The following is a 25,629-nucleotide window of genomic DNA, read 5'->3' as shown; positions in this document are numbered from 1 at the left end:
TGTCTTTGCCTCCTGGTTGACAGTTACCACAACGACATCCTCCACACATGGGTTCACAGGCCGCACCAATGCTGTCCCACTTCCACCAGTCCAAGAACTCTTTGCCAATAACAGTGGTTTTAGTTTCAGCTCTAGATTCTTGCATCTCAGCAATTTCTTGATACTTTACTGCTGTGATTCTCATAGATCGTGCAAAATGAGTTTCAGAATTGTGCAGGGCCATGTCCACTACTTCACAGAGGTCTGGATGTGCTCCTCCAACGGTCTTTCCTAAAGGGCTCTCCCACAGGACAAGATCTCCTACTACCTTTACTCTCTGTGGAGCAAGTCTTCCTTCCCGGTGGCTTATGAGAAGCTCAACATGTTCTGGTCTGTGAAGGTCTTCCAGGTTGGTATCGGGAAGAACTTCTTGAGGTGTTGTGCTTTGATTGCTCTGTGAACTTTTGCAATCTCATCCAACCCATAACAGATCAGCTCATGAGCTTTCTCCATGCCTCTTGGTGTCTTGACTCTCACCTTGAGTAAGTATCTTTTGGTCTTCACCTTCATGGCCATGCCTCCAACTCCATGGACGACTAGTGTGATCCTTTCACTTGAAGCTTCAGTCTCCTGGCGGCTGTGTGAGTGATGTAGTTGGTGTCTGATGCTAAGTCAATGAGAGTTCCAATTTTCTGCCCTGCGTTAGTAGTTACTTCGAGAAGCATAAGAATAACTGGTAATTCACGTGTGCTTGAGTCCATTACCCCAGGAAGGCTTCCTCCAGTGCAGTGTGATTTTGCCATGTTGGTGAAAGCATTCCTGAATTTTTCTGCCACGTCCGGGGTGAGCTCACGTATTAATCTCTCTTGCTCCTCTGTGAATGTTTGCCTCCTGGTGCTGGGTTTTTCCACTTTCACGTATTCTTTCCTCTTAGCCCCTCCTTTAAGGCAGAGAAAGAAATGGTGATCCGAGGAGCTTCCTCTTTTGCAGTCTCTGTTTCTGCAAAGGTAAGTGTCCGTACATTCCTCATCCTCTCCATGACATCTGAGGCATCTTCTGCATGCTCCCAGTCTTTCGACAGCATTCAGCTTCTCACTAGGCTTTAGTTCTTTGAACTGCTTACAAAAGAAAATCTTCTCACGGTGCTTTTCATCTCCACACACAACGCATCCTCCCTTTCTCGTGGACCTTGTGGAAGCATACCGCTTCTCCGGGTACGTAGCTTTCTTTTCAGGGTTTTCACCTACACCCAACTGGTCTAGTTTCTCCAGTATGTCCTCTTGTGTCTTTAAAAATCTTAGAAGGCTGTCGAAGTGATTGTCAGGTGTGACTCCATTTCTTGGGTTGACCATGAATGTCAGCCAGTCCCTCTTCATGTTATCCGGCAGCTTGCTCTCTATGGATCTGATGACAAGGGGATTCTTTATGGCTCCACTGCTTTCGAGCTCCGTGAGGTCATTCAGGGCCTTTTCCACAGCTTGAATCAGGTCAATAACCTTCCTTGGTTGGTGTGACTTTAAAGGAGGGATCCTCTCCAGGTCCTCAATTATCTCCAAAGCAATTGTTGGCTTGTTTCCATACCGGTTTTGGAGTACTCTAAACATGTCTTCAGCACTGTTATATGATGACAGGCGCAGGTCTCTACATATTCTCTCGTCCACACTGTCAAGAAGTTGAAACTTCTTCACCTCCACTGAACCAGTCGGCTCTCCCTGCTTTTGCAGGCTCTCCCAGTCTTTCCTCCATCTGTGGAAATTCCTCCTAAGCCCAGTGAATTTAGGTAGACTGGTTGGTTTTATTCTCACCACTGGTTGTGGGACTGCTTTTGGTTGAAGCTCTGTAGGTCTTCTGTCCTCTTCTGCAATTCTCTGTGCGATGAGGAATTCTGTTCTTTTGGCCTCGAGGTTACTGCCGAATATTCTCAGATCTTTTACTCTGCCTTTCAGATCTGCAGTCTCATCGTGTGGGACCCATTTTTCCCAGTCTTTCAGGCTTTCACTTGCATCATGGATTAGCTTCCTCGCTCTTTCCAGCTGTAGTTCATAGCCGTCCCTGTTAATAGCAGTGACGGGGGTTTCTTTGGCTCTGTCACAGGCTTTCTCCGCTTCTTGGATTGCAAAGTCTACCTCCTCTTTACCGTATCTTGGCCAGAGGTTGAATTGGACTGCCTCTCGGATTTCCTCCAATTTCATGTCGCACTCTTCAATCGTCCTTTCAAGATCAGCATGCTGGTCCTTGTCGAGCTTGACCTCTTCATCTCCCTTAGTTCCCGCTTCAGCCAGTAGGCCAGCCGCGTAGTCATCATTTGAATCACCGACACTTCTAGCCAGGGAACTGAGCTTGCTGAACTCCTCTTGTAGTTCATGCTTAATCATACCAGCTGCAGCTTTACTCAGGTAGTTCGCTTGTCTGGTGAAAGCAGATTTGGCTAAGGTCCGCTCTTGCTTCAGTTGCTTGACTGTTTTCCCAAAAGTTTCCTTGGCCATGGTGTAGAGTTTCACAGGCAATTCTTCCTTTGCGTCGACAGCTTGACTTCAGCCCTTTGATCCTCGTCCTCACTGCCACGCTGGTTATCAACTGTCAAGTTCTACGTTCACATAATGAAGTCTTCACTATTTAATTTAATTAATAATTGTATTGTATGTTACAACCAAACAAAAGGGCATATAGAAGCATGAATTCACAACACATTCTGTCCTACCAGTTGCGTCTTTGGATGATCAGGAGCTGTGGTCATTGGTATCTCTTCTCAGGAATGAGTGAGAGCCAAGTAAGCTTTTACCAAACATTTCGATGCCATGCACATGCACTGCTTGTGGGTGCGCAGGTTAATATGGTCCCCAGAGCACTTCCTGGTGGTTGGTTTCAACAGCTCCGGTTGCATGGTTGCCCCCTGCAGGTTGGGAGTGCTTTGAGCACCCTGGGTGGATTTAGGCTTGAGTGCTCGGTATAGCTTGTAGTCAGGAATTGACACAACAACACACTGGACTCTACCCACACACTGGACTCTACCCCACACACTGGACCCTACCCACACACTGGACTCTACCCACACACTGGACTCTACCCACACAGTGGACTCTACCACACACTGGACTCTACCCACACACTGGACTCTACCCACACAGTGGACTCTACCCTCACACTGGACTCTACCCTCACACTGGACTCTACCCACACACTGGACTCTACCCACACACTGGACTCTACCCACACAGTGGACTCTACCCTCACACTGGACTCTACCCACACACTGGACTCTACCCACACAGTGGACTCTACCACACACTGGACTCTACCCACACACTGGACTCTACCCACACACTGGACTCTACCCACACAGTGGACTCTACCCACACACTGGACTCTACCCACACACTGGACTCTACCACACACTGGACTCTACCCACACACTGGACTCTACCCACACACTGGACTCTACCACACACTGGACTCTACCTACACACTGGACTCTACCCACACACTGGACTCTACCACACACTGGACTCTACCACACACTGGACTCTACCCCACACTGGACTCTACCACACACTGGACTCTACCCACTCACTGGACTCTACCACACACTGGACTCTACCCACACACTGGACTCTACCACACACTGGACTCTACCCCCACACTGGACTCTACCCCACACACTGGACTCTACCCACACACTGGACTCTACCCACACACTCACTGGACCCTGCCACACACTGGACTCTACCCACACACTCACTGGACTACCCACACACTGGACTCTACCCACACACTCACTGGACCCTGCCACACACTGGACTCTACCCCCACACTGGACTCTACCCACACACTGGACTCTACCCACACACACACTGGACTCTACCCAATCACTGGACTCTACCCACACACTGGACTCTACCCACACACTGGACTCTACCCACACACACACTGGACTCTACCCAATCACTGGACTCTACCCACACACTGGACTCTACCCACACACTGGACTCTACCCACACACTGGACCCTACCCACACACTGGATCCTACCCACACACTGGACTCTACCCACACACTGGACTCTACCCACACACTGGACTCTACCCACACACTGGACCCTACCCACACACTGGACCCTACCCACACACTGGACTCTACCCACACACTGGACCCTACCCACACACTGGACCCTACCCACACACTGGACTCTACCCCCACACTGGACTCTACCCACACACTGGACTCTACCCCACACACTGGACTCTACCCACACACTGGACTCTACCCACACACTGGACTCTACCACATACTGGACTCTACCCACACACTGGACTCTAACCACACACTGGACTCTACCCCACACACTGGACCCTACCCACACACTGGACTCTACCCACACACTGGACTCTACACACACACTGGACTCTACCCACACACTGGACTCTACCCACACACTGGACTCTACCACACACTGGACTCTACCCACACACTGGACTCTACCCACACACTGGACTCTACCCACACACTGGACTCTACCACACACTGGACTCTACCCCACACACTGGACTCTACCCACACACTGGACTCTACCCACACACTGGACTCTACCCACACACTGGACTCTACCCCACACACTGGACTCTACCACACACTGGACTCTACCCCACACACTGGACTCTACCCACACACTGGACTCTACCCACACACTGGACTCTACCCACACACTGGACTCTACCCACACACTGGACTCTACCCACACACTGGACTCTACCCACACACTGGACTCTACCCACACACTGGACTCTACCCACACACTGGACTCTACCCACACACTGGACTCTACCCACACACTGGACTCTACCCACACACTGGACTCTACCCACACACTGGACTCTACCACACACTGGACTCTACCACACACTGGACTCCACCCACACACTGGACTCTACCACACACTGGACTCTACCCACACACTGGACTCTACCCACACACTGGACTCTACCACACACTGGACTCTACCCACACACTGGACTCTACCCACACACTGGACTCTACCCACACACTCACTGGACCCTGCCACACACTGGACTCTACCCACACACTGGCCTCTACCCACACACTGGCCTCTACCCACACACTGGACTCTACCCACACACTCACTGGACCCTGCCACACACTGGACTCTACCCACTCACTGGACTCTACCCTCACACTGGACTCTACCCACACACTCACTGGACCCTGCCACACACTGGACTCTACCCACACACTGGACTCTACCCACACACTCACTGGACCCTGCCACACACTGGACTCTACCCACACACTGGCCTCTACCCACACACTGGCCTCTACCCACACACTGGACTCTACCCACACACTCACTGGACCCTGCCACACACTGGACTCTACCCTCACACTGGACTCTACCCACACACTGGACTCTACCCACACACTGGACTCTACCCACACACTGGACTCTACCCACACACTGGATACTTATACTGACGCCACACCCCCCCCGCCCCCCACACACACACACACACTCACACACACACTCACACACATATTCACACTCACCACACACGCTGCTGCTACTGTCTATTATCTATCCTGTTGTCTAGTCACTTTACCCCTACCTACAGTATACTGCTGCTACTGTCTATTATCTATCCTGTTGACTAGTCACTTTACCCCTACCTACAGTATACTGCTGCTACTGTCTATTATCTATCCTGTTGTCTAGTCCCTTTACCCCTACCTACAGTATACTGCTGCTACTGTCTATTATCTATCCTGTTGTCTAGTCACTTTACCCCTACCTACAGTATACTGCTGCTACTGTCTATTATCTATCCTGTTGTCTAGTCACTTTACCCCTACCTACAGTATACTGCTGCTACTGTCTATTATCTATCCTGTTGCCTAGTCACTTTACCCCTACCTACAGTATACTGCTGCTACTGTCTATTATCTATCCTGTTGCCTAGTCACTTTACCCCTACCTACAGTATACTGCTGCTACTGTCTCTATTATCTATCCTGTTGTCTAGTCCCTTTACCCCTACCTACAGTATACTGCTGCTACTGTCTATTATCTATCCTGTTGTCTAGTCCCTTTACCCCTACCTACAGTATACTGCTGCTACTGTCTATTATCTAGCCTGTTGTCTAGTCACTTTACCCCTACCTACAGTATACTGCTGCTACTGTCTATTATCTATCCTGTTGCCTAGTCACTTTACCCCTACCTACAGTATACTGCTGCTACTGTCTCTATTATCTATCCTGTTGTCTAGTCCCTTTACCCCTACCTACAGTATACTGCTGCTACTGTCTATTATCTATCCTGTTGTCTAGTCACTTTACCCCTACCTACAGTATACTGCTGCTACTGTCTATTATCTATCCTGTTGTCTAGTCACTTTACCCCTACCTACAGTATACTGCTGCTACTGTCTATTATCTATCCTGTTGTCTAGTCACTTTACCCCTACCTACAGTATACTGCTGCTACTGTCTATTATCTATCCTGTTGTCTAGTCCCTTTACCCCTACCTACAGTATACTGCTGCTACTGTCTATTATCTATCCTGTTGCCTAGTCCCTTTACCCCTACCTACAGTATACTGCTGCTACTGTCTATTATCTATCCTGTTGCCTAGTCCCTTTACCCCTACCTACAGTATACTGCTGCTACTGTCTATTATCTATCCTGTTGCCTAGTCACTTTACCCCTACCTACAGTATACTGCTGCTACTGTCTATTATCTAGCCTGTTGTCTAGTCCCTTTACCCCCTACCTACAGTATACTGCTGCTACTGTCTATTATCTATCCTGTTGCCTAGTCACTTTACCCCTACCTACAGTATACTGCTGCTACTGTCTATTATCTAGCCTGTTGTCTAGTCCCTTTACCCCCTACCTACAGTATACTGCTGCTACTGTCTATTATCTATCCTGTTGTCTAGTCCCTTTACCCCTACCTACAGTATACTGCTGCTACTGTCTATTATCTATCCTGTTGTCTAGTCACTTTACCCCTACCTACAGTATACTGCTGCTACTGTCTATTATCTATCCTGTTGTCTAGTCCCTTTACCCCTACCTACAGTATACTGCTGCTACTGTCTATTATCTATCCTGTTGTCTAGTCACTTTACCCCTACCTACAGTATACTGCTGCTACTGTCTATTATCTATCCTGTTGCCTAGTCACTTTACCCCTACCTACAGTATACTGCTGCTACTGTCTATTATCTAGCCTGTTGTCTAGTCACTTTACCCCCTACCTACAGTATACTGCTGCTACTGTCTATTATCTATCCTGTTGCCTAGTCACTTTACCCCTACCTACAGTATACTGCTGCTACTGTCTATTATCTATCCTGTTGTCTAGTCCCTTTACCCCTACCTACAGTATACTGCTGCTACTGTCTATTATCTATCCTGTTGTCTAGTCACTTTACCCCTACCTACAGTATACTGCTGCTACTGTCTATTATCTATCCTGTTGTCTAGTCACTTTACCCCTACCTACAGTATACTGCTGCTACTGTCTATTATCTATCCTGTTGTCTAGTCCCTTTACCCCTACCTACAGTATACTGCTGCTACTGTCTATTATCTATCCTGTTGTCTAGTCCCTTTACCCCTACCTACAGTATACTGCTGCTACTGTCTATTATCTATCCTGTTGTCTAGTCCCTTTACCCCTACCTACAGTAAATGTAAATACAGTAGCTACTTCAATTACCTCGTACCCTTCCGCATCAACTCGGTACTTCCTGTATATAACCAAGTTATTATTATTAGTTATTCGTTATTCACTGAGTATTTATTCCTCGTGTCACTATACATTTTTTATCTTAACTCTGCATTTTTGGAAAAGGACCCGTAAGTAAGCATTTCACTGTTAGGCTAACACCTGTTGTTTTATGAAGGCTATGCTCCAACCCTACATCCTAACCTTGAGCACTCCGTTCTGGCACCTCTGGTCTCTTGGCCCTCCCACCCCTATGAGAGGTCAGCTCCCCCTCAGCCCAGTCCAAGCTCTTCTCTGTCCTGGCACCCCAATGGTGGAACCAGCTTTCCCCTGAAGCTTGGACTGTACCGAAAACATCTGAAACCCTACCTCTTCAAAGAGTATCTTTGTGGTTGGTGCTTCCTCCCTCAATTCTGCAGATCAACTCTCTTCCCCTCAAACACCTCTTTGTGGGTGTGTTCGTCTGAGTAGATAGGGTACAGGTGACTGACTAGTGACTGTCTGGTAGGGTTGTGGTCGCCTGAGGAGATAGGGTACAGGTGACTGATTAGTGACTGTCTGGTAGGGTTGTGGTCGTCTGAGGAGATAGGGTACAGGTGACTGATTAGTGACTGTCTGGTAGGGTTGTGGTCGTCTGAGGAGATAGGGTACAGGTGACTGATTAGTGACTGTCTGGTAGGGTTGTGGTCGCCTGAGGAGATAGGGTACAGGTGACTGATTAGTGACTGTCTGGTAGGGTTGTGGTCGCCTGAGGAGATAGGGTACAGGTGACTGATTAGTGACTGTCTGGTAGGGTTGTGGTCGTCTGAGGAGATAGGGTACAGGTGACTGATTAGTGACTGTCTGGTAGGGTTGTGGTCGCCTGAGGAGATAGGGTACAGGTGACTGATTAGTGACTGTCTAGTAGGGTTGTGGTCGCCTGAGGAGATAGGGTACAGGTGACTGATTAGTGACTGTCTGGTAGGGTTGTGGTCGCCTGAGGAGATAGGGTACAGGTGACTGATTAGTGACTGTCTGGTAGGGTTGTGGTCGCCTGAGGAGATAGGGTACAGGTGACTGATTAGTGACTGTCTAGTAGGGTTGTGGTCGTCTGAGGAGATAGGGTACAGGTGACTGACTAGTGACTGTCTTGTAGGGTTGTGGTCGCCTGAGGAGATAGGGTACAGGTGACTGATTAGTGACTGTCTAGTAGGGTTGTGGTTGAGGAGATAGGGTACAGGTGACTGATTAGTGACTGTCTAGTAGGGTTGTGGTCGTCTGAGGAGATAGGGTACAGGTGACTGATTAGTGACTGTCTGGTAGGGTTGTGGTCGCCTGAGGAGATAGGGTACAGGTGACTGATTAGTGACTGTCTGGTAGGGTTGTGGTCGCCTGAGGAGATAGGGTACAGGTGACTGATTAGTGACTGTCTAGTAGGGTTGTGGTTGAGGAGATAGGGTACAGGTGACTGACTAGTGACTGTCTGGTAGGGTTGTGGTCGCCTGAGGAGATAGGGTACAGGTGACTGATTAGTGACTGTCTGGTAGGGTTGTGGTCGTCTGAGGAGATAGGGTACAGGTGACTGACTAGTGACTGTCTAGTAGGGTTGTGGTCGTCTGAGGAGATAGGGTACAGGTGACTGATTAGTGACTGTCTGGTAGGGTTGTGGTCGTCTGAGGAGATAGGGTACAGGTGACTGACTAGTGACTGTCTAGTAGGGTTGTGGTCAGGATTGTTCTAAAATCAATTCCCGCTACCCTCTGCAGGTGTGTGTGTGTGTTTGTGTGTGTGTCTAAACAGTGTGTGCTGTTTGGTTTCCTAGGTGATAACCCCAGAGGAAATCGTTGACCCTAATGTAGATGAACATTCCGTGATGACATACCTGTCCCAGTTCCCCAAGTCCAAACTGAAGCCTGGCGCACCATTCCGCCCCCAGCCTGGCACACCCCACTGCCCCCAGCCTGGCGCACCCCACTGCCCCCAGCCCGACCCCAAGAAGGCCCGCGCATACGGACCAGGTACACACACACCCACCATCATCATCAAATAGATGTTTTAATTATTTTGTCACATACTGTACACTGGAACAGGTGCAGTGTAATGTGTTGTTTTACAGGGTCAGCCATAGTAGTATGATAGGTGCAGTGTAATGTGTTGTTTTACAGGGTCAGCCATAGTAGTATGATAGGTCCAGTGTAATGTGTTGTTTTACAGGGTCAGCCATAGTAGTATGATAGGTCCAGTGTAATGTGTTGTTTTACAGGGTCAGCCATAGTAGTATGATAGGTCCAGTGTAATGTGTTGTTTTACAGGGTCAGCCATAGTAGTATGATAGGTCCAGTGTAATGTGTTGTTTTACAGGGTCAGCCATAGTAGTATGATAGGTCCAGTGTAATGTGTTGTTTTACAGGGTCAGCCATAGTAGTATGATAGGTCCAGTGTAATGTGTTGTTTTACAGGGTCAGCCATAGTAGTATGATAGGTCCAGTGTAATGTGTTGTTTTACAGGGTCAGCCATAGTAGTATGATAGGTCCAGTGTAATGTGTTGTTTTACAGGGTCAGCCATAGTAGTATGATAGGTCCAGTGTAATGTGTTGTTTTACAGGGTCAGCCATAGTAGTATGATAGGTCCAGTGTAATGTGTTGTTTTACAGGGTCAGCCATAGTAGTATGATAGGTCCAGTGTAATGTGTTGTTTTACAGGGTCAGCCATAGTAGTATGATAGGTCCAGTGTAATGTGTTGTTTTACAGGGTCAGCCATAGTAGTATGATAGGTCCAGTGTAATGTGTTGTTTTACAGGGTCAGCCATAGTAGTATGATAGGTCCAGTGTAATGTGTTGTTTTACAGGGTCAGCCATAGTAGTATGATAGGTCCAGTGTAATGTGTTGTTTTACAGGGTCAGCCATAGTAGTATGATAGGTCCAGTGTAATGTGTTGTTTTACAGGGTCAGTCATAGTAGTATGATAAGTGCAGTGTAATGTGTTGTTCTACAGGGTCAGCCATAGTAGTGTGATAGGTCCAGTGTAATGTATTGTTCTACAGGGTCAGCCATAGTAGTGTGATAGGTCCAGTGTAAGGTGTTGTTTTACAGGGTCAGTCATAGTAGTACGGCGCCCCTGGAGCAATTTAGGGTTAAGTGCCTTGCTCAAGGGCACATCAGGTATTCGAACCAGTGACGTCTTGGTTACTTGCCCAGCACCCTAACCGCTAGGATACCTGCTGCCCCACCACCACCACCGCTATCATCACCACCATTATCATCTCCACCACTACCACTATCATCACCACCGCTATCATCACCACCACTACCACTATCATCACCACCACCACCACTATCATCACCACCACCACCACCGCTATCATCACCACCACCACCGCTATCATCACCACCACCACCGCTATCATCACCACCACCACCACTATCATCACCACCACCACCACTATCATCACCACCACCACCACTATCATCACCATCATCACCATCACCACCACTATCATCACCACCACCACCGCTATCATCACCACCACCACCGCTATCATCACCACCACCACCGCTATCATCACCACCACCACCGCTATCATCACCACCACCACCACTATCATCACCACCACCACCACTATCATCACCATCACCACCACTATCATCACCATCACCACCACTATCATCTCCACCACCACCACTATCATCACCACCACCACCGCTATCATCACCACCACCACCGCTATCATCACCACCGCTATCATCACCACCACCACCGCTATCATCACCACCACCACCGCTATCATCACCACCACCACCACTATCATCACCACCACCACCACTATCATCACCACCACCACCACTATCATCACCACCACTATCATCACCACCACCACCACTATCATCACCACCACCACTGTCATCACCACCACCACCACTATCACCACCACCACCACTATCATCACCACCACCACCACTATCATCACCACCACCACCACTATCATCACCACCACTATCATCACCACCACCACCACTATCATCACCACCACCACCACTATCATCACCACCACCACCACTATCATCACCACCACTATCATCACCACCACCACTATCATCACCCCACCACCACTATCATCACCACCACCACCACTATATCATACCACCACCACCACTATCACCACCACCACCACTATCATCACCACCACCACCACTATCATCACCACCAACACCACTATCACCACCACCACTATCATCACCACCACCACCACTATCATCACCACCACTATCATCACCACCACCACCACCACTATCATCACCACCACCACCACTATCATCACCACCACCACCACTATCATCACCACCACCACTATCATCACCACCACCACCATTATCATCACCACCACTACCACTACCATATACAAATATAAGTGTGCGATAACACAAACATCATCACAATGTCTCTTTGATTCTATCAATCTCTCTCCTTTTCCGTCCCTCACTCTCTCTCGCCAGGTATAGAGCCAGTAGGTAACGTTGTGATGCAGAAGGCGGTGTTTACAGTGGAGACCATCAGTGCTGGGATGGGAGAGGTCCTGGTGTATGTAGAGGACCCTGCCGGACACAGAGAGGAGGTAAACACACAGCACCGACACATATTGTATTTCCCTGATGTCTCTCTCTATCTCTTTCTCAATTCAGTTCAATTTCAATTTAAGGGATTTATTGGCATGGGAAACATATTTTAACATTGCCAAATCATTATTGGGGTAACATTTGTCTCCACTTTTGTGGATTGGGGTGATCAGTCCTTGGTTCCAAATATTGGGGAAGATTTTTTACATAGGAAAACATTCATTTATCTGGGAGGTACAGTGGGGAAAAAAAGTATTTAGTCAGCCACCAATTGTGCAAGTTCTCCCACTTAAAAAGATGAGAGAGGCCTGTAATTTTCATCATAGGTACACGTGAACTATGACAGACAAAATTAGAAAAGAAATCCAGAAAATCACATTGTAGGATTTTTTATGAATTTATTTGCAAATTATGGTGGAAAATAAGTATTTGGTCAATAATAAAAGTTTCTCAATACTTTGTTATATACCCTTTGTTGGCAATGACACAGGTCAAACGTTTTCTGTAAGTCTTCACAAGGTTTTCACACACTGTTGCTGGTATTTTGGCCCATTCCTCCATGCAGATCTCCTCTAGAGCAGTGATGTTTTGGGGCTGTCGCTGGGCAACACGGACTTTCAACTCCCTCCAAAGATTTTCTATGGGGTTGAGATCGGGAGACTGGCTAGGCCACTCCAGGACCTTGAAATGCTTCTTACGAAGCCACTCCTTCGTTGCCCGGGCGGTGTGTTTGGGATCATTGTCATGCTGAAAGACCCAGCCACGTTTCATCTTCAATGCCCTTGCTGATGGAAGGAGGTTTTCACTCAAAATCTCACGATACATGGCCCCATTCATTCTTTCCTTTACACGGATCAGTCGTCCTGGTCCCTTTGCAGAAAAACAGCCCCAAAGCATGATGTTTCCACCCCCATGCTTCACAGTAGGTATGGTGTTCTTTGGATGCAACTCAGCATTCTTTGTCCTCCAAACACGACGAGTTGAGTTTTTACCAAAAAGTTCTATTTTGGTTTCATCTGACCATATGACATTCTCCCAATCCTCTTCTGGATCATCCAAATGCACTCTAGCAAACTTCAGACGTGCCTGGACATGTACTGGCTTAAGCAGGGGGACACGTCTGGCACTGCAGGATTTGAGTCCCTGGCGGCGTAGTGTGTTACTGATGGTAGGCTTTGTTACTTTGGTCCCAGCTCTCTGCAGGTCATTCACTAGGTCCCCCCGTGTGGTTCTGGGATTTTTGCTCACCGTTCTTGTGATCATTTTGACCCCACGGGGTGAGATCTTGCGTGGAGCCCCAGATCGAGGGAGATTATCAGTGGTCTTGTATGTCTTCCATTTCCTAATAATTGCTCCCACAGTTGATTTCTTCAAACCAAGCTGCTTACCTATTACAGATTCAGTCTTCCCAGCCTGGTGCAGGTCTACAATTTTGTTTCTGGTGTCCTTTGACAGCTCTTTGGTCTTGGCCATAGTGGAGTTTGGAGTGTGACTGTTTGAGGTTGTGGACAGGTGTCTTTTATACTGATAACAAGTTCAATCAGGTGCCATTAATACAGGTAACGAGTGGAGGACAGAGGAGCCTCTTAAAGAAGAAGTTACAGGTCTGTGAGAGCCAGAAATCTTGCTTGTTTGTAGGTGACCAAATACTTATTTTCCACCATAATTTGCAAATAAATTCATAAAAAATCCTACAATGTGATTTTCTGGATTTTTTTTCTCAATTTGTCTGTCATAGTTGACGTGTACCTATGATGAAAATTACAGGCCTCTCTCATCTTTTTAAGTTGGAGAACTTGCACAATTGGTGGCTGACTAAATACTTTTTTTCCCCACTGTATGTTAACATTGCCAAAGCAAGTGAAGTAGATAGTTAACAAATCTGAAATAAACAATAAATATTAACAGTAAACATTACATTCAGAAGTTTCAAAAGAATAAAGACATTTCAAATGTAATATTATATATGTCATAAATATGGGTTGTATTTACAATGGTGTTTGTTCTTCACTGGTTGCCCTTTTCTTGTGGCAACAGGTCATACATCTTTCAGCTGTGATGGCACATTGTGTTTTTTCACCCAGTAGATAAGGGAGTTTATCAAAATTGGGTTTGTTTTCTAATTGTTTGTGGATCGCTGTAATCTGAGGGAAATATGTGAGGCTCTGTGGGGTCTGTTTGTGTTCGTGAACAGAGCCCCAGGACCAGCTTACTTAGGGGACTCTTCTCCAAGTTTATCTCTCTGTGGGTGATGGCTTTGTTATGGAAGGTTTGGGAATCGCTTCCTTTTAAGTGGTTATAGCATTTAACAGCTCTTTCTGGATTTTGATAATTAGCGGGTATCGGCCTAATTCTGCTCTGCATGCATTATTTGGTGTTTTTCATTGTACACTGAGGATATTTTTGCAGAATCTCAATTTGGTGTTTGTCCCATTTTGTGAATTCTTGGTTGGTGAGCGGACCCCAGACCTCACAACCATAAAGGGCAATGGAGTCTATAACTGATTCAAGTATTTTTAGCCAGATCCTAATTGGTATGTCAAATTTTATGTTCCTTTTGATGGCATAGAATGCTCTCTCTCTCTCTCTCTCTCTCTCTCTCTCTCTCTCTCTCTCTCTCTCTCTCTCTCTCTCTCTCTCTCTCTCTCTCTCTCTCTCTCTGCATGCTGGGAGTGTTTGGTGCGTGCTGGGAATTGTTTGAGTGAGTGCTAAGTGCGAGTGTTGTGTAGAGTTAGATATCCTGGGTTTTCCTTTTCTTGGTGATATCCTTTTTTTTCTATGCATGATTAAGGTTATTATTTCTATTTTTTTGTTGTGGTAGAATTAAGTATATTGTTTTTCGTGTCGAAATTACCCTGATTTTGGTGGGGATGGCGGCCCGAATCGGGACGCCGTCCCTGTCACTTCGGCACGGCTTTAGGTGTGTTACTGAAGCTACTGTCATGGTGGAAGAGGTTCTGGTCGCCGTAGGAGAGAAGGTAGGATATGAGAATGTTGCTTATGCGTCACGGATGAATAAAGCGGTGGTGGTATTTCTTAAAGAAGAGCGCCTTGTTGATCATATGGTTGAGTGTAGCCGGCGCGGTCTGCTCGTTGCCGACTACTGCGTTGTGTTCCGGTGCACTGAAGACAAGACACTGGCGTACTTGAAGGCACTTTATTGTGTACAACTCTCTCAATCTGTTCAACATCAAGGAGAGAAAATGTTCAAAACTCTACCCTCGACCAGAATCCGCCTCTCTCAGTCGAGTACAATGCAGACTCAGTATAATCACATTCAAAAATACAAGGAATAAAATACAACATAATTGGAAAATAAACATCGCATCTGGTGTATATCTTATGTATGTGTCATATTGCATGTTATCTCTGCCAAAAGCTGAGCTTTTAGCCTTTACATTAATACTGTGCAACATGACATAAACCATCTTTCAAATAGGTAATACATACAGTAATATGCACGAAGCAACATGTAATCCTTCACATTTGAGCTTTTCAGTGCCATTAAACACTAATCAATACATGAAAACATTTTAAATGAACACATATTTTTAACCTGATATAGGGAATACATACCTGTTCAACATCAAGGAGAGAAAATGTTCAAAACTCTACCCTCGACCAGAATCCGCCTAACATAAAAAGAACAACGTGGGCTTCAACACAAGAGGATAGAATGACGATTGCTAACTTACAGCTAAACAAAACACGAGGTTAGCTAAGTTAGCAATTTCTCAAACTCTCAAAAACAGCTAAATTCACGCCACAGCTTGATTAAATGTACGTACACTCATCATATAATATACATACAAGTTACTATGTGCACTGAAACGTTTTAGTTTTAACAGGTATATCAAGTTTATATCACGCCGAAGTGAACACATACCTCTCTCAGTCGAGTACAATGCAGACTGAGAAAAGCATGACACCCCTCCGCATATAACCAAACCAACACTCTAGAGGGCGCACTTACACAACTAACTCTCCCAATATCTGTAAACTACACGAAATGCTGAACAATACAATATTTTGGTGAAATCAACTCACAAAATAAAATAAAAAATAGAAAATGAACGGTTGCCAAAATCTGTAATTCTTTGACCTGTTACATGAGCATGGCATACTTCTTAAAGGAATGTTTATTCAAGTTACGCCGCTTTTTTCTCCGTCAACAAGGGTCACGATTTCAAATGTACCGCCGTTCATTCCAAATGAGCTATTGGAGCGCGAGTTATTGCAATTTGGGAAGGAGGAGGAGATGCCCACTACGAGTAATGGGGTTCAGGTGGGGCTAGTCTCCCAGGTAGTGGAGGAGATGCCTGGTACGAGTGATGGGGTGCAAGTGGGGAGTGTTGAAAGGGATGTGGTAGAGGGGAGTCAGTGGTCTGTGGCCTCAGTTGAGGAGGATCAGGAGAAGGATATGGATATCTCTCTTGATACGATATCAGCTGGTGAGGACTCAATTTACGATCTAGAGGAGGTAAATGGGTTTCTGGATCAGACTTTTGGGAAATCTGTCAAATTGGCAGATTATTTTGATGTTGATAAGTTTGTGAGGTCAGCTGTGATGTTACAGAAGACGGTGGGGTTAGACCAGTTGAGTGAGAAGAAGCGGTTTCGCTTGAGAAAATTTGTTACTGCTGTTGCAGCAGCAAAAGGTGGTGGGAAACGTGGTCAGGTTAAGAGAAAATTTAAATAATGATGATGATTATGCCTCATAGGGTGTTCTATTCTCTTTGTCTGGTTTCTCTGTGGTATCTTCTGCTTTTCCTTTTTCTTTTCTATATGGAGGTACTAAGGGTAGGTTCTCTCAATATTAATGGAGGAAGGGACAGGAATAAGAGGGCTTGGGTATTAGAAGTAATAAAACAGAAAAGGCTTAATGTAGTTTTCCTACAGGAGACACATAGTGATGAGGAAAATGCGGCTGACTGGGGTATGTGGTGGGAGGGGCAGCATATACTCAGTCATGGTGCTAATTTCAGTGCTGGGGTGGCAATCTTGTTTTCTTCAGGGCTAGGGGTGACTGTGGTATCTACAACAGAGATTGTCAAGGGTCGGGTTTTATTGGTCAAGGTGGATGTTATGGGGTTTTTGTTTGTTTTTTTGAATGTTTATGCTCCTAATGAGGGTATTGTTGGTTTTGATAAAATAAAGGAAACCTTAAGACAGTGTGACCAAGAGGGGTGTATGGTTTTAGGGGGGGACTGGAACTGTACAGTGGATTTTACTGTTGATCGCACCGCTGAAGAACCTCACCTGCGGTCAGCAATTTGTCTGTCTGGTCTATTAACTGAGTTTGAGCTTTCTGATGTGTGGAGAGTAAGGAATGCAAAAGTTAGGCAGTACACATGGCTAAAAGTTAATGAAGGTCATGTCAGTGCAGCAAGGTTAGACAGGTTGTATGTATCTGAGCAATACTGTAGTAGGGTTGGAAGGTGTGACATTACTCCTGTGGGTTTCTCTGATCACCATATTGTCACTGTTGATATTCACTTGTCCTGTCCACGAAGGTCATCATCTTATTGGTATTTTAATGTTAAATTGTTACATGATGTCATGTTTTGTGAAAGGTTTTTGTTGTTTTGGGAAAAATGGAGGGTTACAAAAGGGAATTTTGAGTCCTTGAGACAATGGTGGGAGGTTGGGAAGGCCCAAATACGATTATTTTGTCAACAGTATACTGCTCTGTCTCGAATTGAAGTTAAAGAGACTATCAGGGCCCTTGAGCAGAACATTAAATCTATTGAATTGAAGTTGCTCACTCAGAATGACCCCGGACTAGTCATGAACTTACAGGACAAGAAACATGAATTGAGGTCGTTTCTGCATGAAAGAGTGAAGGGTGCCTTGATTAGGTCTCGTTTCGCTTCCCTCAAGAATATGGATGCTCCTAGTGCTTTTTTTTTTAACCTAGGACAGTCGACATTGCAACGTAAACAGATGGTCTGCCTTCGTCTCCCTGATGGGAAGGTGACCACGGATGACAGTGAAATGCGTCAACATGCCGTGGATTTCTATTCTGCCCTCTATAAGGCGGAGGATTGTGACTCTCTGTGTACTGAACAGTTGTTACACGGTCTTCCTCAATTGGGACCTGAGCAAAGAGTCGCATTGGACTCTGACATTACACTGCAAGAGCTGTCCACAGCAGTTATGCAGCTCTCAACAGGCCGAGCCCCTGGCATTGATGGTTTACCATCTGAGTTTTATAAGCACTTTTGGGGGTCTATTGGGGAGGATTTTTATGAAGTGGTGTGTGAATCTTTTCATGAGGGCTCTCTTCCTGTATCTTGTCAACGTGCGGTACTTTCACTGTTACCAAAAAGGGGGGATTTGGCTCTCATAAAAAATTGGAGACCTGTTGCTTTGCTGTGTGCAGAATATAAAATTGTTTCTAAATGTCTCTCAAACAGGTTGAAAGAGTATCTGGGATTGTTGGTCCACAAGGACCAGTCCTACTGTGTACCTGATCGCTCTATTGTTGACAACTTGTTTCTAATAAGAGATGTTTTGGACATTTGTAAACTGTCTGATGTAAATGTGGGTTTACTTTCTTTGGATCAGGAGAAGGCTTTTGATCGTGTGGACCACCAGTACTTGTTTAAAACAATGAAAGCCTTTGGGTTTGGGGATGTTTTTTTTGTCTTGGATGAATTTACTGTATGCTGGGGCCTCGTGTATGGTGAAGGTGGGGGGTGGTTTGAGTTGTCCCATCCCTGTCCAAAGGGGCATCAGGCAGGGATGCCCAATTTCAGGGCAGTTATACAGTCTGGCGATTGAACCAATGCTTTGTTTTTTAAGAGCGAAGCTTACTGGTTTCTCTGTGCCAGGTGTAATGAAGGGTCCCACGATAGCACTGTCTGCGTATGCAGATGACGTGACAGTTTTTATTACAGGGGGTGAGGATGTTAAGGTTCTCTCAGACGCCTTAAAGGTGTATGAGGGGGCCTCCTCAGCTAGAGTCAATTGGGGAAAGAGTGAAGCGCTGTGGGCAGGCCAGCTTCAGATGGGGTCCGCTCCACGGTTACCAGGGGGGCTTCAGTGGGGCAGAGATGGGATGAAGACTTTGGGGGTTTTTCTAGGCTCCGATGTCTTTCAGAAAAAGAACTGGGAGGGTGTAGTGGAGAAAGTGTGTGCCAGACTGTCAAGATGGAAATGGGTGCTGCCCCAGCTGTCTTATAGGGGAAGGGTACTGGTAGCTAATAACCTAGCTGCCTCTACCCTGTGGCACAGACTAATGATTTTACAGCCACCAAAGGGTCTGATACAAGAGCTTCAGAGGACCCTTGTCAACTTCTTCTGGTCTGGACAACATTGGATTAAAGCTTCAGCCCTGTACCTGCCACTGCACGAGGGTGGGCAAGGCCTGGTGGACATTTCTTCCAGGATCATGGCTTTCCGGCTTCAAGCAGCCCAGAGACTGTTGTACAGTGACGGTTCTAGCTGGGTTGACACAGCCTACGCATTGATGAGGAGAGCGGGCTGTTTGGGCTTAGACAAGCACCTTTTCCTCTTAAAGCTGGAGGGGGGTGAGTTGCCTGGCCTGACTCCATTTTATGAGTCTGTTATGCAGGCTTGGAGAGTTCTGGTCAAGTCCCGTAAGGCCTGCACGCCACCAGGGATGTGGCTTTTTGAAGAGCCTCTTTTTCACAACACTGCCATCCAGTCCCGTGTTCTGGGTTCAGCTAGCCTACGTTCATGCCTGTTAGGCGTGGGGTGTACTAAGCTGGGTCATCTGATGTGGAACAGGAATAGGTCGTTGGAGGAGCTGGGAGAAAGAGCGGGGATCCGATCGTCTCGCCTACTGAGGAAGGTCGTCGCTGAGGTCTGTGATTCCTTGCCAGTACTTCATCTGCAGTATGTGACTGACACTTCCAATTCTGATCGGTGGAAGGAGGGTCTGGATTATGTGTTCCCTGCACTGATTGTTAGTGCTGCGGCGGGGGCATTCGAGGAGGACGTGGGGATGCTGCTTTCCTTCGATACCCCGTAGCTGGGGAGTTCAAGGAGGTGGGAAAGAAGGCCATGTACAGAATATGTGTAAAGGTGTCCCATGCCTCTTCCCTGGAAGGGGTAAAATCGACGAGGTGGGCGGGTGTGCTTGGTCCAGGTGCCTCCCCAAAAGGCTGTTGGCGAACATTATACAAACTGCCTATTGATAAGAGGACAGCTGACCTCCAATGGAGGATAATACATGGAGCCATAGCCACCAACATGCATCTGGTACACCTGGATCCTACTGTTGGGGAGGGGTGTCCATTCTGTGTTGTCTGAAACTCTGGCACATCTGTTTTTACAGTGTCCCAGGTTGGTCGGGATGATGGACCTGATCACTAATTGGTTCTCAGCTCTGGGAGAGGTTTTCTCTTCCCAACTGTATATATTTGGGCCAAAGTACAGGTTTAGTCAGAAAGGTGTAGTTGTGTTGCTTAATTTTGTGTTAGGGGCAGCAAAATTAGCCATATGGAAGACCCGAAAGAACAGTATTCGGGGACAGGGGTCTGTGGATGTGGTGGGAATGCTGGAGGGAATGTTGGCAGCAAGACTAAGGGTTGAGTTTGTCTATTATAAACTTGTCAACAATATTGATCTGTTTATGAGTATATGGGGTATTCAGAGGCTATTGTGTTCAGTTACTGTGGAGGAGGAATTGGAGTTGTGTTTTTAATTGATGTGTAAATACGGTTTTGTATGAGTATTTGTGTGATGGGCTCCCAGACCCAATAAAGATTATTTCAAACTCAAACTCTCTATCTCTCTCTCTCTCTCTCTATCCATCTCTCTATCTCTCTCTCTCTCTCTCTCTCTCTCTCTCTCTCTCTCTCTCTCTCTCTCTCTCTCTCTCTCCATCTCTCTATCTCTCTCTCTCTCTCTCTCTCTCTCTCTCTATCTCTCTATCTCTTTCTCCTGTCAGGTCAAGGTGACAGCCAACAATGATAAGAACCGAACCTACACTGTCTTCTACATACCCAAAGTCACTGGGATGCATACGGTACACATGTCTGTTCTAACCCTTATTCCTACCCTAACCTTAACCCTTATTCCTACCCTAACCTTAACCCTTATTCCTACCCTAACCTTAACCCTTCTTCCTACCCTAACCTTAACCCTTCTTCCTACCCTAACCTTAACCCTTCTTCCTACCCTAACCTTAACCCTTCTTCCTACCCTAACCTTAACCCTTATTCCTACCCTAACCTTAACCCTTATTCCTACCCTAACCTTAACCCTTATTCCTACCCTACCCTAACCTTAACCCTTCTTCCTACCCTAACCTTAACCCTTATTCCTACCCTAACCTTAACCCTTATTCCTACCCTAACCTTAACCCTTATTCCTACCCTAACCTTAACCCTTCTTCCTACCCTAACCTTAACCCTTCTTCCTACCCTAACCTTAACCCTTCTTCCTACCCTAACCTTAACCCTTATTCCTACCCTAACCTTAACCCTTATTCCTACCCTAACCTTAACCCTTATTCCTACCCTACCCTAACCTTAACCCTTATTCCTACCCTAACCTATTATTATCAGGTGACTGTGTTGTTTAGTAACAGTGTATATAATTATCAGGTGATGGTGTTTTGTAACAGTGTATATTATTGTAACATTGTGTATTATCAGGTGATGGTGTTGCTTGGTAACAGGGTGTATTATTACTAGGTGATGGTGTTGATGGTAACACTGTGTATTATTATCAGGTGATGGTGTTGTTTGGTAACAGGGTGTATTATTACTAGGTGATGGTGTTGTTTGGTAACAGGGTGTATTATTACTAGGTGATGGTGTTGTTTGGTAACAGGGTGTATTATTACTAGGTGATGGTGTTGTTTGGTAACAGGGTGTATTATTACTAGGTGATGGTGTTGTTTGGTAACAGGGTGTATTATTACTAGGTGATGGTGTTGTTTGGTAACAGGGTGTATTATTACTAGGTGATGGTGTTGTTTGGTAACAGGGTGTATTATTACTAGGTGATGGTGTTGTTTGGTAACAGGGTGTATTATTACTAGGTGATGGTGTTGTTTGGTAACAGGGTGTATTAATACTAGGTGACGGTGCTGTTTGGTAACTCTGTGTTTTACTAGGTGATGGTGTTGTTTGGTAACTCTGTGTTTTACTAGGTGATGGTGTTGTTTGGTAACAGGGTGTATTATTACTAGGTGACGGTGCTGTTTGGTAACTCTGTGTTTTACTAGGTGATGGTGTTGTTTGGTAACAGGGTGTATTATTACTAGGTGATGGTGTTGTTTGGTAACAGGGTGTATTATTACTAGGTGATGGTGTTGTTTGGTAACAGGGTGTATTATTACTAGGTGATGGTGTTGTTTGGTAACAGGGTGTATTATTACTAGGTGATGGTGTTGTTTGGTAACAGGGTGTATTATTACTAGGTGATGGTGTTGTTTGGTAACAGGGTGTATTATTACTAGGTGATGGTGTTGTTTGGTAACAGGGTGTATTATTACTAGGTGATGGTGTTGTTTGGTAACAGGGTGTATTATTACTAGGTGATGGTGTTGTTTGGTAACAGGGTGTATTATTACTAGGTGATGGTGTTGTTTGGTAACAGGGTGTATTATTACTAGGTGATGGTGTTGTTTGGTAACAGGGTGTATTATTACTAGGTGATGGTGTTGTTTGGTAACAGGGTGTATTATTACTAGGTGATGGTGTTGTTTGGTAACAGGGTGTATTATTACTAGGTGACGGTGCTGTTTGGTAACTCTGTGTTTTACTAGGTGACGGTGCTGTTTGGTAACTCTGTGTTTTACTAGGTGACGGTGCTGTTTGGTAACTCTGTGTTTTACTAGGTGACGGTGCTGTTTGGTAACTCTGTGTTTTACTAGGTGACGGTGCTGTTTGGTAACTCTGTGTTTTACTAGGTGACGGTGTTGTTTGGTAACTCTGTGTTTTACTAGGTGACGGTGCTGTTTGGTAACTCTGTGTTTTACTAGGTGACGGTGCTGTTTGGTAACTCTGTGTTTTACTAGGTGACGGTGCTGTTTGGTACCTCTGTGTTTTACTAGGTGACGGTGCTGTTTGGTAACTCTGTGTTTTACTAGGTGACGGTGCTGTTTGGTAACTCTGTGTTTTACTAGGTGACGGTGCTGTTTGGTAACTCTGTGTTTTACTAGGTGACGGTGCTGTTTGGTAACTCTGTGTTTTACTAGGTGACGGTGCTGTTTGGTAACTCTGTGTTTTACTAGGTGACGGTGCTGTTTGGTAACTCTGTGTTTTACTAGGTGACGGTGCTGTTTGTTAACTCTGTGTTTTACTAGGTGACGGTGCTGTTTGGTAACTCTGTGTTTTACTAGGTGACGGTGCTGTTTGGTAACTCTGTGTTTTACTAGGTGACGGTGCTGTTTGGTAACTCTGTGTTTTACTAGGTGACGGTGCTGTTTGGTAACTCTGTGTTTTACTAGGTGACGGTGCTGTTTGGTAACTCTGTGTTTTACTAGGTGACGGTGCTGTTTGGTAACTCTGTGTTTTACTAGGTGACGGTGCTGTTTGGTAACTCTGTGTTTTACTAGGTGACGGTGCTGTTTGGTAACTCTGTGTTTTACTAGGTGACGGTGCTGTTTGGTAACTCTGTGTTTTACTAGGTGATGGTGTTGTTTGGTAACTCTGTGTTTTACTAGGTGACGGTGCTGTTTGGTAACTCTGTGTTTTACTAGGTGACGGTGCTGTTTGGTAACTCTGTGTTTTACTAGGTGACGGTGCTGTTTGGTAACTCTGTGTTTTACTAGGTGACGGTGCTGTTTGGTAACTCTGTGTTTTACTAGGTGACGGTGTTGTTTGGTAACTCTGTGTTTTACTAGGTGACGGTGCTGTTTGGTAACAGGCTGTATTATTACTAGGTGACGGTGTTGTTTGGTAACTCTGTGTTTTACTAGGTGACGGTGCTGTTTGGTAACTCTGTGTTTTACTAGGTGACGGTGCTGTTTGGTAACTCTGTGTTTTACTAGGTGACGGTGCTGTTTGGTAACTCTGTGTTTTACTAGGTGATGGTGCTGTTTGGTAACAGGGTGTATTATTACTAGGTGACGGTGCTGTTTGCGGAGCTGCACATCAATAAGTCTCCTTATGAGGTGGATGTGGGGATGGCTCAGGGAGACAGCAGTAAGGCTGCAGCCCAGGGACCAGGACTAGAACCTTCCGGAACGTCGCCAACAGCCCAGGGACCAGGACTAGAACCTTCCGGGAACGTCGCCAACAAGACCACATACTTTGACGTCTACACCGCAGGTACACTCCGTTTTCTCTCATCACAGACATTGAACTCTGAAGCTGTTTTAAAATCACCATTGGTCTCTTGCTGACATCCCTGAGCAGTTTCCTTCCACTCTTGCAGCTCATTTAGGAAGTATGACTGTATATTTGCAGTTTCTTGCTGGTTTGTGTGTTACATGTGTTGTGTATATATACACTGAGTGTAGAAAACAGTAGGAGCACCTGCTATTTCCATGACATAGACTGACCAGGTGAATCCAGCTATGATCCCTTATTGATGTCACTTGTTAAATTCACTTCAATCAGTGTAGATAAAGTCCATGCCCCGACGAATTGAGACTGTTCTCAAAAGGGGGTGCAACTCAATATTAGGAAGGTGTTCCTAATGTATATTATATATTGCAGGAAAAGACACCATGATTCATACACATCAGTCTATTTCCATCCCACTTCTTTAATAAAAAAGAAGGTATATACAATATATTGGTATGATGCTAAGGTTCTCACTGTCTCCAGGTGCTAAGGTTCTCCCTGTCTCCAGGTGCTAAGGTTCTCCCTGTCTCCAGGTGCTAAGGTTCTCCCTGTCTCCAGGTGCTAAGGCTCTCCCTGTCTCCAGGTGCTAAGGTTCTCCCTGTCTCCAGGTGCTAAGGCTCTCCCTGTCTCCAGGTGCTAATGTTCTCCCTGTCTCCAGGTGCTAAGGTTCTCCCTGTCTCCAGGTGCTAAGGTTCTCCCTGTCTCCAGGTGCTAAGGTTCTCCCTGTCTCCAGGTGCTAAGGTTCTCCCTGTCTCCAGGTGCTAAGGTTCTCCCTGTCTCCAGGTGCTAAGTTTCTCCCTGTCTCCAGGTGCTAAGGTTCTCCCTGTCTCCAGGTGCTAAGGCTCTCCCTGTCTCCAGGTGCTAAGGTTCTCCTTGTCTCCAGGTGCTAAGGCTGTCCCTGTCTCCAGGTGCTAAGGTTCTCCCTGTCTCCAGGTGCTAAGGCTCTCCCTGTCTCCAGGTGCTAAGGGTTCTCCCTTGTCTCCAGGTGCTAAGGCTGTCCCTGTCTCCAGGTGCTAAGGTTCTCCCTGTCTCCAGGTGCTA

General features: G+C 46.1%; 1 protein-coding gene across 1 annotated transcript in view; it reads left to right on the top strand.

Annotated features, from left to right (window-relative positions):
* Positions 1-25,629, top strand: part of LOC121587361 (filamin-A-like) — a 203,592-nt gene that overhangs the window by 26,098 nt on the left and 151,865 nt on the right. The window contains exons 4-7 of the mRNA XM_045206810.1: positions 9,525-9,720; positions 12,200-12,318; positions 21,237-21,314; positions 24,366-24,570. Coding sequence (XP_045062745.1) covers positions 9,525-9,720; positions 12,200-12,318; positions 21,237-21,314; positions 24,366-24,570 — 598 coding nt within the window. The remainder of the gene's footprint in view (positions 1-9,524; positions 9,721-12,199; positions 12,319-21,236; positions 21,315-24,365; positions 24,571-25,629) is intronic.

The sequence above is a fragment of the Coregonus clupeaformis genome, chromosome 24 (genome assembly GCF_020615455.1).
Source record: "Coregonus clupeaformis isolate EN_2021a chromosome 24, ASM2061545v1, whole genome shotgun sequence".
Classification (NCBI taxonomy): Eukaryota; Metazoa; Chordata; class Actinopteri; order Salmoniformes; family Salmonidae; genus Coregonus; species Coregonus clupeaformis.
This window is presented reverse-complemented; position numbering and strand designations above follow the sequence as displayed.